General features: G+C 43.1%; 1 protein-coding gene across 2 annotated transcripts in view; it reads right to left on the bottom strand.

Annotated features, from left to right (window-relative positions):
• Grk5 (G protein-coupled receptor kinase 5) overlaps positions 1 to 14908 on the bottom strand; it is a 205384-nt gene that overhangs the window by 46083 nt on the left and 144393 nt on the right. For both annotated transcript variants that reach the window (XM_005352574.2, XM_013348191.2), the window contains exon 4: positions 11555 to 11632. In XM_005352574.2, the coding sequence (XP_005352631.1) occupies positions 11555 to 11632 (78 nt within the window). The remainder of the gene's footprint in view (positions 1 to 11554; positions 11633 to 14908) is intronic.

The following is a 14908-nucleotide window of genomic DNA, read 5'->3' as shown; positions in this document are numbered from 1 at the left end:
CACCCCCATCAGATGTCATACTTATGCCCAAGACCCACAGGTGGGAGTGTTACATAAGAAACACTCTGACTCTGGTTTGGAAATAACAATATTCTATATGAAGTCCACAATTCCACCACAATTCAGGCGCATGACTCTCTAGATGGTGACCTCTTGAACCTTATGGATGGGGGCCTGAGGACAGATGAGAATTCTGATAGGTCAAGAGTAAGCAGAGGTAGAGGACACAATGTGATCAGTCAGATGCTTCTCCAGCTGGGGTCTAAGTCAAGTCTATCATCAGCCACAGGCTCCCTGAGTGTCCATCCTGTGTCCATATCACAGGACTCAGCCCAAGAGCTTAAAGGTCAACTCAGTTCCCCAACAGCAATAGTTACAGACCAATGAAGACTGTGGGTGGCTAACTGTGGGCAGCCTCCTTGTCCTCAGGGAGAGCTAGAGAGACGGTCTCATCAACACAGGTGGTTCTACAGCTGAGGCAAGGCACAACCATGCCTAGAGATGAAGTGGTTGAGTAGGCAGTAAAGAGTTCCCTTCATTTTTCCATTTCTAGTGTCTGTGCTCTGGGAAGGGTTCAAAGAAAAATGAAGTTCTGGATGAATTAATTTTCTCCTTAGGATAAAACTGATGTGTTTCTGTACAGCATTCAGAGAATAGGATAACCTATAAGAATCCTAACTGAGAGCAGGTGATGATGTGAAGGCAAGAAAGAACGAGGAACAAGCCCTACTGACTAGGCCACTGGGACCTATGCTGTTCCTTTGGATAACAAAGAAGAACACAGAACCCCCAGGAAATAGACATGGCTCTCAGGAGAATACTCACTGGGTTCAACAGATCTAGACACACTTTTTCTTGGCTTTTCAAGTGCCTTCACAGAAATCAGAATGAAAAATTCTTGAGCAATGGGAAGAGAGACAGAGAACATTTTAAATAGTACTGGAATTTAACCAGGGGCCCTGGGATATGGATAGCACTAATGAGAAGGAAAGGAAACCACACTGACTCTGACCCAGACCTCGACCCTTTACGTCAGAGGCAAAAGAGGATAATTAACAAAATGTAGTGTGCCCAGACATGGAATGAGAGGCCAGCTGAGCTCTGTCAATTTGATAATACCCAGTTGTGACCTGTGAAGCCAAGTGTGCAACCAGAGATGTTTACACAGGCTTTGCACATGGGGCTTGCAACCCCAGAGAAGTTGCTGGGGCAGAAGGGGTTCTTCCTTGTGGTTTGTATTCAGCCAGTTTTGTTCTACGTGAGCCAATGCCACCTTATGCAGGTTCTTCACAATTGGCAATCTGGTCCCAAGGGGCTGAAGTGTAGAATGTCCCTTCAGGAGAGCTCCTTAGGCTTTATGTGTAAGAGGTGAGGGCACAGCCAGCTGATTTTCTGTCTTCTAGAATAGTCACTGTCCTCCTGTTCCAGAGCTTCCAATCCAGTCTCCATCTGAAAGTGGGCTAGTTTTTTCTCGTAAAGATTTTAATCTGTGGATGTTAAGATGAAGGAGGGACAGTAACCCCTATGCCTATTAATGTCATGTCTGTGTTCAGGCCTGCAGATGGGTGTGAAGGTGAGATAAGATATACAGTGAGTCAGCCAAGCACAGGTACTACTAGGATCAGTGTCCTGCCCACCCAGGACAGCTGCAGGAAGGGATGCTCAAGAAGCAGATACCCAAAATGGAATTCTAGACAGGAAACGCACAGAGAAGAAAGGAGGGCAGAAGCAGAGTTGGCCGTATAAGCATCAAAGGGATGTCCAATTTTCTGACCTGAAAGGTCATAAGAAAGGAAAAAGGCCCTAAGGGACCTGCTTCATCTTGCTATGAGAAGCTGAAATGAAACAAGGCTGTAGACAAAGACAATTCTGTTTCCAGGAAAAACTGTTCAGGAGTCAGAGGTATATCTGAATGAAGAACAATTTGTGCAGAAGGATGTTTACAAGAGAAAATGATCAAGACGCACTGCAAGTGGAACAGAAGTCCAGACTCAGGGACAGGGGAGTCCAATCAGCATCCCATAATGCATCACTAGCTAGGGAGAATAGAGCATTTCCGAAGATAATTAATGGACCCTTGGAAGAGCAGGCAACGCTCCCAACCTCTGAGCCATCTCTCCAGCCCCTTGTGAATATTTTGAAAGTTGTGGAAGCATTAGAGTAGAGCCTAGATGTAAAAGGTAGGTCATAAGTGCCTTGAAGGTTATACCCATGCCCTGATACCAGCCTGCACTCCCTGTTTCTTGGTATTCCACCACATAAGTAGTTTCCTATTAACATTAGCTGTCAACTTGACACAGCTTAGAAAAACCTTTAAAAAGGTTTCCATTGATCAACTGTCTTTATCAGGTTGACAACCTTGTCTGTGAGGGTTAATTGTCTTGACTGTTAATTGATGTAGAAGGACCTGCCCACTAATGGGTGGCACCATCCCTGGAGCAAGTGATTCTGGGTTGTATAAGGAAGCTACCTGAGCATGAGCCTAAGTAAACAAAAGAGAAAGCACAGCAAGCAGTATTCCTCCACAGTTTTTGCTTCAGAGTTCTGCTTGAGTTCCTACCAACTTCCCTCAGTGATGAACTGTGACCTCAAAGTATAAACCAAAACAAACAAACAAAAGCAAAGCAAACAAACAAAACAAAAACCCTTTCCTTTTTTAAGTTGCTTTTGGTCAGAGTGTTCTATCAAAGAAACAGAGAAGAGATCAGAGCACACCTCAAGATTCTGCCACCAAGAGACTTGGCTCTAGAGGGGATCCCAGGTGTCCACGGGGATGTCCCCAGCTAGGTCCTTGGGCAGCAGAGCAGAGGGTGCCTGAACTGGCCTTGCCCCACTATCACACTGATGATTATCTCAAATATCACAATAGAATCTCCTTCTGGGGACGGATGGAGATAGAGACAGACACTGAGCTCCCAAGGTCCAGTTGAAGAGCAGAAGGAGGGAGAAGATGAGCAAGGAAATCTGGACCGCAGGGGTTGATCCACCCACTGAGACAGTGTACCTGATCTAATGGGAGCTCACCAAATCCAGCTGGACCGGGACTGAATGAGCATGTGATCAAACCTGACTCTCTGAATGAGGCTGATAATGGGGGCTGACTGAAAAGTCATTGATAAAGGCACTGGGACTTGTTTCTACTGCATGTACTGGCTTTTTGGGACCCTAGTCTATTTGGATGCAAAGCTTCCTAGGCTTGGATGTAGGGGGAGGGCCTTGGACTTCCCACAGAGCAATGTTCCCTGCCCTCTCTTAAGGAGGGTGGGAGAAGGAGTAGGGTGAGTAGGGGAGCAGGAGGGGAATGGGAGGAGGGGAGGAAGTGTAAATTTTTGAATGGAAAAACAATTAATTAAAAAAAAAGATTCTCCCACCATAGATGGAGCTGCTTTGCCATGTCTTTCCTACTGTGATGAACTTTGAAACTCCCTAAAACCTTTCCCTCTGAAGTTGTTTCTCCCAGGCACTTGACCACAGTGATGTTAAAGTTACTAATACAGGCTCCAAGGATGCTTGCAGGACTAGAAGTTAGCAGGACTGGTCTTCTATGTGGTCCTGACAAGGAGTGAGGCCAGAGCTGAGAACCAGCCTGACCAGCCTTTGCTCAACATCCTGGTGCTACTGTCTGGGGCAGAAAAACCTACCACTGAGAGGGTACAATAGGCAAGAGAGGGGTTAAGAAATTAAGAAGCAAACTAGGAATCATTATTTCTTTTCATACAACCCCTTTTCTTTTTCAAGGGTGGCTGCTTTCCCAGAGAGCTAAACATACATTAGGGATGAATTTCTTTTGTGCAAAAGGAGGCTGATAGATCTACCATAATAGCAACAAACTTCCATTTTACCCTGTCATTTTTAATTTTTATTTTTAAAAAAAACTTATTTCCCTCATTTCACATATCAATTCCAGTTTCCACTCCATCCCCTCCCCCTCTCTCCCTCCATCTAACCTCCCATTCACTCCTTAGAGAGGGCAAGGATTTCCATGGGAAGTCACCCAAAGTATAGCACATTGCTTTGAGTCAGGACCAAGGCCCTCCCCACTATATCTAGACTGAGCAAGGTATCCCTTCAAAGAGAATAGGTTCAATAAAGTCAGCACAGGCAGTAGGGATAAATCTTGGTCTCACTGCCAGTGGCCACACAGTCTACCACAGCCATACAACTGTCATCCACATTCAGAGGACCTAGTTTGGTCCTTTGTTGGTTCCCCCACTGTCAGATTGGAGTCGTTCAGCTTCATTAGCTCAGGTAAGCTGTTTCAGTGGGTATCCCCGTCACGGTCCTGACCCCTCCCCCACGTTGCTCATATTACCATTCCTCCCTCTCTGTAACTGGACTTTGGAACCTCAGTCCAGTGCTTCACTGTGGATCAGTTGCTGGATGAAGGTTCTGTGATTACATTTAAGATAGCCATCAATTCTGACTACAGGGAAAAGTCAGTTCAGGTACTCTCTCCACAACTGTTTAGGGTCTTAGCTGGGGTCATCCTTGTAGTGCCAGGTTTCTTTCTAGCCCCACAATGGCTCCCTCAATCAAGATAACTCTTTCCTTATTCTCCTTCTTTGTCCTTTCCCCATCTAGACCATCCCGTTCCCTCAAGTTCTTTTCCTCTTTCCTCTTTTCCTCTCCTCCTCCCTTTCTGTCCTTCCTTCTCTACACACCCCCATGCTCCCAAATTTCTCAGGAGATCTTGACTATTTCCGCATCCCAGGGGAGTCTATTTATATTTCTCTAGGATTCTCCTTGTTACCTAGCTTCTCTGGGGTCTTGGATTATAGGCTAGTTATTCTTTAATTTACATCTAATATTCACTTATGAATGCGTACAAACCATGCTTGTCTTTCTGGATCTGGGTTACCTCATTCAGGATGGTTTTTTTCTAGTTTTATCCATTTGCATGCAAATTTCAAGATGTCATTGTTTTTTGCCACTGAGTAGTACTCCATCGTGTAAATGTATCACATTTTCTTTAACCATTCTTCAGTTGAGGGGCATCTAGGTTGTTTCCAGGTTCTGGATATTACGAATAATGCTTTTATGAACATAGTTAAGCAAATGCCCTTATAGTATGATTGCACATACTTTGGGTATGTGCCCAAGATTGGTATTGCTGGATCTTAAGGTACAATTTTCTGAGAAACCACCATACTGATTTCCAAAGTGGCTATACAAGTTTGTACTCCCACCAGCAATGGAGGAGTGTTCTTTCTCCTTACTCTGAATTCTCTCCAGCATAAGCTATCATTGGTGTCCCTGATTCTGGCCATTGTGACTGGTGTAATCTTAGGGAAATACTAACCAAAGAAGGGAAAGACCTATATGACAAGAACTTTAAATCTTTGAAGGAAGAAACTGAAGAAAATATCAGAAAATGCAAAGATTTCCATGCTCTTGGATAGGTAGAATCACCATAATAAAATTGACAATCCTACCAAAAGAAATCTACAGATTCAATACAATCCCCATCAAAATCCTAACACAATTTTTCACAAAAAAATTATCAAAAAAACAATATTCAACTTCATATGGAAAAACAAAAAAACCAGGATAGCCAAAACAATAACATACAATAAAGGAATGTCCAGAGTCATCACCATCCCTGATTCAAGCTCTGCTACAGAGCTACAGGAATGAAAACAGCTTGGTGTTGGCATAAAAACAGAGAGGTTGACCAAGTGAATCAAATGGAAGACCCGATATTAATCCACACACCTATGAACACCTGATTTTTGCCAAAGAAGCTGAAATTATACAATGGAAAAAAGAAAGTATCTTCAAGAAATGGTGCTGGCATAACTGGTGTCAACATGTAGAAGAATGAAAATAGACTCAAGTCCAAATGGATCAAAGACCTCAACATAAATCCAACCACAGTGAACCTCATAGAAGAGAAAGTGGGACCTAACATTCAACACATGGGCAGAGGAGACTACTTCCTAAATATAACACCAGTAGCACAGATACTGAGAGCAACAATAAATAAATGGGACCTTCTGAAACTGAAAAGCTTCTGTAAAGCAAAGGACACAGTCAATAAGACAAAAAGGCAGCCACATCAGACAGAGAACTGATCTCCAAAATATATAAAGAACTCAAGACACTAGACATGAAAATACCAAATAAACCAATTAAAAACGGGATACAGATCTAAACAGAGAATTCTCAACAGAAGAATATCAAATGGCCAAAAGACACTGAAGGAAATGTTCAACATCCTTAGCCATAAGGGAAATGCAAATCAAAACGACTCTGTCATTGTTTATAGAAACAAAGAGACAACCCTATGTCTGCAGAGGGCAGGGAGAACAATATCCTGCCAGAGGTCCTTTGGTCCAAAAATAAACTCCAAATACTGCCTGGGCTGGGTATTCGTGCCATCCCACAGAGGAACACTACAGTGACTCTGTCAAATCTGCTGATCCCACCTGTCTACCTTTCCTGTCTAGGAAGAACCCCATGCAGGGCTTGCTTGAGTTTCTGCTCTGACTTCCCTCAGTGATAAACTGTGATCTGGTAGTGTAAGCCAAACAAACCCTTTCCTCTTGTAAGATGCTTTTGTCAATGATTTTGTGTGTGTGTGTGTGTGTGTGTGTGTGTGTGTGTGTGTGTGTGTGTGTGCGCGCGTGCATGTGTTGGGAGGTTGGGGCAGGGGGCATCAATGCACCAGCACTGAGCTTCATATGGATCCACTTAAACTTTCTAGCAAAATTAGATCTAAAGTGGGAACCACCTGTCAGGCCTTAGTCATTAAGATTTAAATAAAATGAGCCACAGGAAAATGCCCTACAGATAGCACTGCTGAGGCAAGTCACTCGGTCTCCATTCTGAACTAGCTTCTCTTCCCAAACCGCAGCTGCAGGGCCTGTAAAGTGGATGCGCAAGTGCCCTCTTAGAGAGTTACTGGGAAGATCTGTAAGAAATCACGACAGTGTAGTGTTGTACTCCAAAGGATCTAAAAGCTATCACAGAAAACAACAGAAGGATGCTCATGCAGAATGGTTATGAAGGGTCAGGCTTGGTCCTTCTGACAGACATCAAGGTTTTGGTTCTCCAGAGGAAGAGTGGCTCATGACACATCATGTACTCCAGGATTTGTTCTTTTTGTTTCTGTACACACCCTGTTCCCAAAGGAACAGAGGACTTCTTAGAAAGACACTTAAGGCAAGGCAAGCACAAGTCATTTGAAAGTAAGTATAAAGTATGAAAGTAAGAAATGAAGCATGAAATTCATCAAAAAATTGTAAATGTCTCAAATAATACCATCAAGAAAGTGAAAAGATGAGATCCACAATGGAGAAAATAGTTGCAAATCATATATTTGAGAAATGACTTGTATCTAGAATTCTTGTATACAAAGAATTCTTGTAAATCAACAGACTTACAACTATCGTTAAAAATGGGCAGAGGATTTGAATAGACCTTTTTCAAAGAAAATATACAGATGACCAATAAGCACAAGAAAAGATGAAACACTATCAGTGACTAGGGAAATGCAAGTCAAAATCGTACCAAGAAACTAACTCATACCACTAAGGTTGATAAAATAAAGACAGAAAACTGAGGGCTGAGAAAATGGCTCAGGGAGTAAAGTACTCACTGCATGAGCGTGAGGACCTGCATTCAGATATCTAGGACCCACATAAAATCTGAATGTGATAGTGTACCTACAACTCCAACACCGAAGAAGCAGAAACAGGCAGCTCGCAGGATCTGTTGGCCAACTAGTATAGCCAAAACAGTGAACTCCAGGTACAAGGAGAGGCTCTGTCTCCCAAAATAAGGTTAAGAACAATAGGGGAAGATATCTAAAAATCAATCTTTGGATTTCACACGTGCATACACATGTGAAAGCACCCACACAAATGTTCTCAATAGCTCTCTCTCGGCTCATTTGTGTTCATTCTTTCTTTCCTCTCTTTCTCTCTCTCTCTCTCTCTCTCTCTCTCTCTCTCTCTCTCTCTCGCACACACACACACACACACACACACACACACACAGATAGAGATATACAGAGTGAAAAGGGAGAGTGAGAAAAGGGAGAAAGATGAAGATGTAGATAAATCAGAACTTTCAAGTGATGGTTGTAAGATCTAATGTAATTTATTTTATATATATGAGTGTTTTTCCTGCAATGTATGCATGTGTACCACTTGTGTGCCTGGTGCTCATAGAGGTCCACGAAAAATTCTCCTTTTTCTTCTTTTGCACCAGGTTTCCTTCTCCTTCTTTCAGGTCTGCTTTGGCAACATGCCCTCCTAGAAACTCCCCTGGTTCATTGGCTGAACTGTCAGTTTCTTGAGACTCACCATGGAAATACCATGTACTCTAACACTGCTGTCATCATAAACATTCAATTGATTTTCATCTGGGCTCTAGAACATTTTACGCAGTATTGACTTGTATCATCCAGCTTATCATCCAATTGAGGTCCTGAGATCCCCACCTTGAGGCACAGAAGACTCAGCAAAAAGGTAGGGTACTCAGAGCAATGGACTGGCCAGTGGCAAAGGAGGCCTTGGACAGTGGAAGGCATGAGAACCAGGCAAAGGCAGACACAAGGGTAGCAGAGATGGAGCAGAGAGTGGCACATGCTTCAAACAGCAGGGACAAAGACCAAAAGGGCCTGCACATCAAGGTGGACCTGGAAAGTCGTAGGGCTGGAGCTGGTATGAATGCAGAAAAGTAACAGGGAAAAGTAAGTTAGCCCAAAATGTGTGACCATGACAGCCCTTGGATAAGTCTTCTTGCTCTGTAGTCCAAGAGTGCCAATAGGTCATAAAATAAGAAAGCTGGTAAACAAAGTTTAGAAAACTCTTTATCAACAGGTAAACAGGTTTCCTCACTTCAGGCCTTCTCAGAGCTTTTGATAAGTTCCCATGTTGGGTGAGTCATTACCCATGAGAGATATGCAATGTAACACTTTCTACACGGTATTAATCACAGGGTCTCTGAACTAGTCCGTTGTGGGTGAGGGGGAGATGGTACTTGGTGTGCATCCTGAAGAAAGGCCTATGATGAGGATAATTTAGTTTGGGGGCATTGGCTCTGGAGTGTCCGTGAAGCCACCAGCGTCTAGTTCAGGCCCTCACCCAGTCCTTTGCTTCCCCTGTACCTGGGCCTCTGCATTGCTGAGAAGTGAAGCAGGCTTTTAAGAAAGTTCCTCCAGGAAAAGCTAATAAGCAGTTCAAACATTATTGTAGAAAAACACTCAACCCAGGGGATGGCCTCCCCCAAGCCCCTGGACTGCAGCAGATGGTGTGGTTTAAATTTCAGAAATTGAGGAATACTTAGGAAAAAAAAATGTTGGCAGGCACCAAGGCACTTATAAAACCATCTGAGCTGATGAGGGAATCCAGGCCTCATGCCTCTAGAAGATGCGACAACATGAACAGAGGTGAGGAGCCTGAATACTAAGATGAGGATCTTCTGACAGAGGCTCGGGACTGGAGAAAAAGAAGGGGCAGCAAAAAGAGAGAGGGGATCCGGCCCAGTGCTTTCTGACACCCTACACTGAGACAGACCACAGAGCCTACTCCCTTTGAGGCAAAGGAAACTACTTCCACCAGATGATGGGGGGGGGGGTACTGAACGGGAGGAATAGTAAATGGTGCTTCTTGGAATTAGGATCAAGTCCTGGCCTTGCCACGTTCTAGCTGTGTGACCTGGGATGTGACAGCTGGCAACTCTCCCTTTCTTCAGCTATAGGGTGGAATATCAATAGTAATATAATAAAAAGGACTCTGAGTTAGTGCTTGATACAGCAAGTGAACATTATCAGCTGCCATTGTTTTGGGCAGACACATGTAGGTGGCAGCTTCAATGGTGGTACAGATGGAGAGTAGGGCCAGACCTACACTTGTGGTAGGAAGGTGGTAAAGAGTCCATGGGTGGCAGCATGAGTTCTGAGGTCTGCAGGCCCTGGCTGCCTGTATGTGTGCATACTAGGATGTCGGTCAGGGAGCTGTCGTCACCATCATCCCTCGGCATATTTCCTCCCCTTAGGAACACTGCCTCTAGACGTGAATCATCTATGCACATTCAGAGTGCTTGCTGTGCTTTACATGGAAGCTAGACCAGAAATGCAGTCACCTTCAGCTGCTTCATATGCCATGACTGTGAGTCAAGAGGATGAACCACTTGCATGTTGGCATTGATAGCATGCTATACAATGGCTCACAGATGAAGGGAGTAGCCATATTATTGGGTCATACACTGACCAGAGCAAGCTGGGCAGTTTTTGCTTTGAGAGATATTTTACTAGCATTAATTCTGCTAGTTTTATAAAGAATTAGTGATGTCTGCAGGTCCCATAAACAGAAGTGTGTGGCTAGAATGGAAGCAGAGTGAGGAAGAGCCAGGGCAGAAGAAAGAAAATGAGATCTGTAAAATGTCAGAGGCAGCCACTCAGTAGGTATGTAGAGTAGCAGAATGATATGAGTCACACATTTGGCTATGACACTGCCCTCGGCATGGAAAGGACATGCCATGTCAACTGTAGTCATTGATGAACACGCGTGCTTGAGAACAAATACTGAGTATTGGGAGAGAATGGGGGCAAGGACTTTGTCCTGCAAGTGTGGTGATCTTATCTATCATTAACTTGGGACATTAATCAAGAAACTGTGCCCAATGTCTACTGGACTGAACAAAATAATCATTGGCCCTAAGGGGTAAGGAGCTGTTCACAAAGACACCACACTTGACCAAAAGGGAGGCTACTTTTCAAAAAAGAAATCTAAAATTGGTTATAATTGCACATGTCTATAATCTTACCAAATAGAATGCTGAGGCAGGAAGATTAAATATTTGAGGGGCTGGCGAGGTGGCTCAGTGTGTAAAGTCACTTGCCACCATGACTGATGACCTGGGTTTGAGCCACAGGTCCCACATGGTGGAATTTCACTGACTGATGAAATTCTCCTCTAATCTCTGTGCATGTCATGACATACACGTACATGCATGCATGTGTGCACGTGCACACACAAAATGCAAATTTAAAAAATGTTTGAGGTTAGACTACACAGTAAGTTCTTGGCCAGCATGAAATAGTGAGATTTTGTCTCGAAAAAGAAAAAAACGGTGGTAGAGATATTTAGGGCGGGGGAGTAGATGTTTCTGGGGTTCACTCAGCTAAGGCAGCTTAATCAAATAGGTAGAACAGCTATGACCAGACCATTAAATGGATCAAGACAGTGTCCCGCATCACCACCAGCTCACCAAATGAGTTTCTTTAAGATTGCTTACAGGACCATGGGTGAGGGTATCTTTCCTTCTCCCATCTGTGCGCTTCCAACACCAATTTTGGTGAGACTCACCTTCCTGTCTAAATCTGTGGGCACTGGGCAGTAAGAGGGCCCTTACATGAAACCAGGTTTCCTACCCTATGCCAGGTCTATCCTGGACCACCCCCTTCTGAATCTATGTGGCTGAGGCATGATCTGGGTGGAGACGGAAACCGACCAGAGGCAGCCACCCTTCCTGTGTGTCAGGGTTGTACACATTCCTAGACAGAGCTCCCCAGTCCTCCCAATAAGAAGTCTGGGAGGACTCTTACCTTTGGAGTGAGATACTTGGTCATTATTTCCTTCCCCTTCTCTCCAAGTTTTTCATCTGGAGTAACTTCATACTCTGCCTAAAACAAAAGGAAAACAGAATTATTAATAGTTTTGCTACTGAAGTTGGAATAATTATGGTGCCTTTAACCTCTTGATCAGGAACCACCTGACCAATCCCCTCTTTCTACAGAATAGGTAACTGTAGCACACAGAGAGAGGAAGACCTGGACAGGGAGCTCAAAGTACAATTAAAAAAAAAAAAACACTCTACCCTCCATAGTTATTGATCCAGTCAACCATGAACTGAAACCTCTGAAACTGTGAGTCCAATAGATTTCTACCACAAAATTGATTTTTCTAATAGAAAATATAAACAGAAGTTTGATAAAAAAGAAACAGTGATTTTTCTAGATGTTCTTACTACAACCTTAGAAGAAACAGGTAATATGACAAGGGAACAGTAGCTGTTATTTATTTATTTATTTATTTATTTATTTATTTATTTATTTATTTTTAAGGGAAAATGGGTTTACAACCTTAAGAATATAGTTTAGCACTTCTCAACCTGTGGGTCACAACCCCTCTGGGGTTGCATATCACAAATTTACATTAAGGGCTTTCTTTTGATTTTTGAAACAGGGTTTCACTGTACATCCCTGGTTGTCCTGGAAATCACCCTGTAGACTAGGCTGGTCTCGAATTCACAGAGATATGCCTGCCTCTGCCTCCCAAGTGCTGGGATTAAAGGTGTGTGTCTCCACCACCTGGCCACATTACAATTCTTAATAGTAGGAAAATTATAGTTATGAAGTAGCAGTAAACCATTTTTATGGTTGGAGGTCACCACATGAGAAACTGTATTAAACGGTCTCAGCATTAGGAAGATTGAGAACCACTGGTATAGTCCATCATAGTGGGAAGGCCATGGTTGAGTTCATGGTGGCAGGAATGGGGACCCAGGCTAGTCACATTTTGTTAGATAAGGAAGTAGAACACTCAGGCGGAAAACAGATTTGGGCTGTAACATGTAAGGCTTGCCACTAGAGCAACATGTCAGCCATGGGGTCTAACTGCTATGTAGCAAAGGTTCTATATCCACCACAAACAGAATCACTATTCTAGGGACTAAGTGTTCAAACAGGAGTCAGTGGAAATATTCGATACTCAAATCAAAATATTCTGTCCTTGGCCCCTATAGGCTCACAGTTATCTCATAATGCAAAATCTATCAAACCCAACTTTAGTTTTTATGGTTCTGAGAATGTTCAAAAGTCCAAAATCTTTTCTGAGACCCCTGAAACCAAAAACATACTCTCAGTTGTGATTCCTATAAAAAAAATTTAAAAGTTACATTCTTCTAATATATAGTGGTAGAATAAGCATTCCCATTCCAAAAGAACTGGAGAAAACCAAGCCTGAACCAAAGCAAGAATGAAATGCAGCACAGCAAACACCAAACCCTGTAGTTTTATGCCCAGCATCTAGGGTTTGTGGTGACAACATATGAGCTCCAACAGACTTGGCCAGTACCACCCCTATAGTCCTGTCAACTACAATACACATGAATTCCCTGCAGGGCCTGTGAACTGTCAGACATTTCTTGGTCTCATTGGCTTTTTCCTGGAAGCTTAGTACAAGCCTCCATGACACTATAGCTCTTGCATTCAGGTTGCCTGTGAAGTTAGCACTATGTGGATGGTGCTATCAAGTTCTATGGCCAGCTCAAGATGTATCCAGGACCCCTTTTATTTCAGCTGCACTGGGTCTCTGCATGTCTACTCAGATACTCTTGGAAAGCATAGTAAATTGCCTTTGAAACATTAGTCTCAGGCACCCCCTCCACATACACAAACACCCCCACATTCTGCTTTCAAATCAATTTCCATTTTTATAACCTGGAGCCTTCTACGACTAAGGTCTTATCCTCAAGACTCCTGTCCTATTGTTCCTGTGCTCCATGATGCTAATCTCTAGCAATTAAATCTACTTTTATCCTTGGCTTTTTCTGTGCCTACCCTGTCTACAATTTAAGTATGCCCACATTCTTTTCTTCACAAAATTTAACATTTTTCCTATCTTTCTGTTCCACTTTTTGCTATGGAATAATGAATGCTCTTGTACCCTGTAAAGATTTGTCACTCGTATGGGTTTAATAAAACACTGATTAGCCAATAGACAGACAGGAAATATAGGTGAGGTGACCAGACTAGGAGAATTCTGGGAAGAGGAAAGCCAGACACAGTTGCCACCCAAACACAGAGGAAGCAAGGTGAGAATGCTGCACAAAAGGTACCAAGCCATATGGCTAAACAAAGACAAGAATTAAGGGTTAATTTAAGATGCAAGAGCTAAAGAGAAATATGCCTGAGTCATTGGTCAGTGTTGCAATTAATATAGTTTCTGTGTAATGCTGGGTGTCCAGGAAATGAAAGTGCAATCTCCGTTAGCAACTTTTTGCTCAGAATTTTTTCTATAAATTAAACTAAAAGGAGAGAGCAAAAACCAGGCCACAGTCCAACTACACTGTCATGAATTGGTCCATTACTTTAGGATTTAATCTCAGACATACGTAAAATGTAGCCAGATCCTTTGTAATATGAGTGACCTCTAGCCCAATTTCCCAGAGAATTTGTTTCTCTCTGATACCTCCTGAGCCTAGCCTTTACTATCTACATTTTGACCAGCATTCTGAACTCCCACCAGAATGGCCCATTAAGCTCTACTTACAAAACTCTAGCCTGCAGCTCTAAATGCTTCCACATTCTTTCTGCCAACAAGTTCTGAAGGCCTACAAACCTCATGATTAGGTCTATCACAGTAAAAATCCACTTTCTTAGTACCATTTTTTTGTTTTAATTGCTTTATATGTTGCTATGACAAAATTCAGACACAAATTAAGAAAGGAAGAATCTATTCTAGCTTAGAGTTTTAAAGAATATTTTTCATTGTGGTGGGGAAGGCACAGAGAAGTTCATGGCAGGAAGAGTATGACATCACATCTTGACAGATCAGGAACCAGGGAGGCAGAGGGTGGCATTCTACACTCCTCAGTAGTGGAAAGCCACTTACCCAGAGTCATGAAGTCAGAGGTGACATGGCTGGGGCTCTGACTTCCATACCCAGAACTCCTCCTTGGTATCATTAAGAAACTTAGGACTCCAAGTCACTGAACAATCCAGAAAATTTCGAGTTCTAAAGAAATCTTTTTTTAAAATTTATTTATTTATTAAAGATTTCTGTCTCTTCCCCACCACCGCTTCCCATTTCCCTCCCCCTCCCCCAATCAAGTCCCCCTCCCTTGTCAGCCCAAAGAGCAATCAGGGTTCCCTGCCCTGTGGGAAGTCCAAGGACCA

This window comes from Microtus ochrogaster, chromosome 8, assembly GCF_000317375.1.
Source record: "Microtus ochrogaster isolate Prairie Vole_2 chromosome 8, MicOch1.0, whole genome shotgun sequence".
NCBI lineage: Eukaryota > Metazoa > Chordata > Mammalia > Rodentia > Cricetidae > Microtus > Microtus ochrogaster.
The sequence above is the reverse complement of the archived record's forward strand: the minus strand, read 5'-3'. Positions and strand labels throughout refer to the sequence as shown.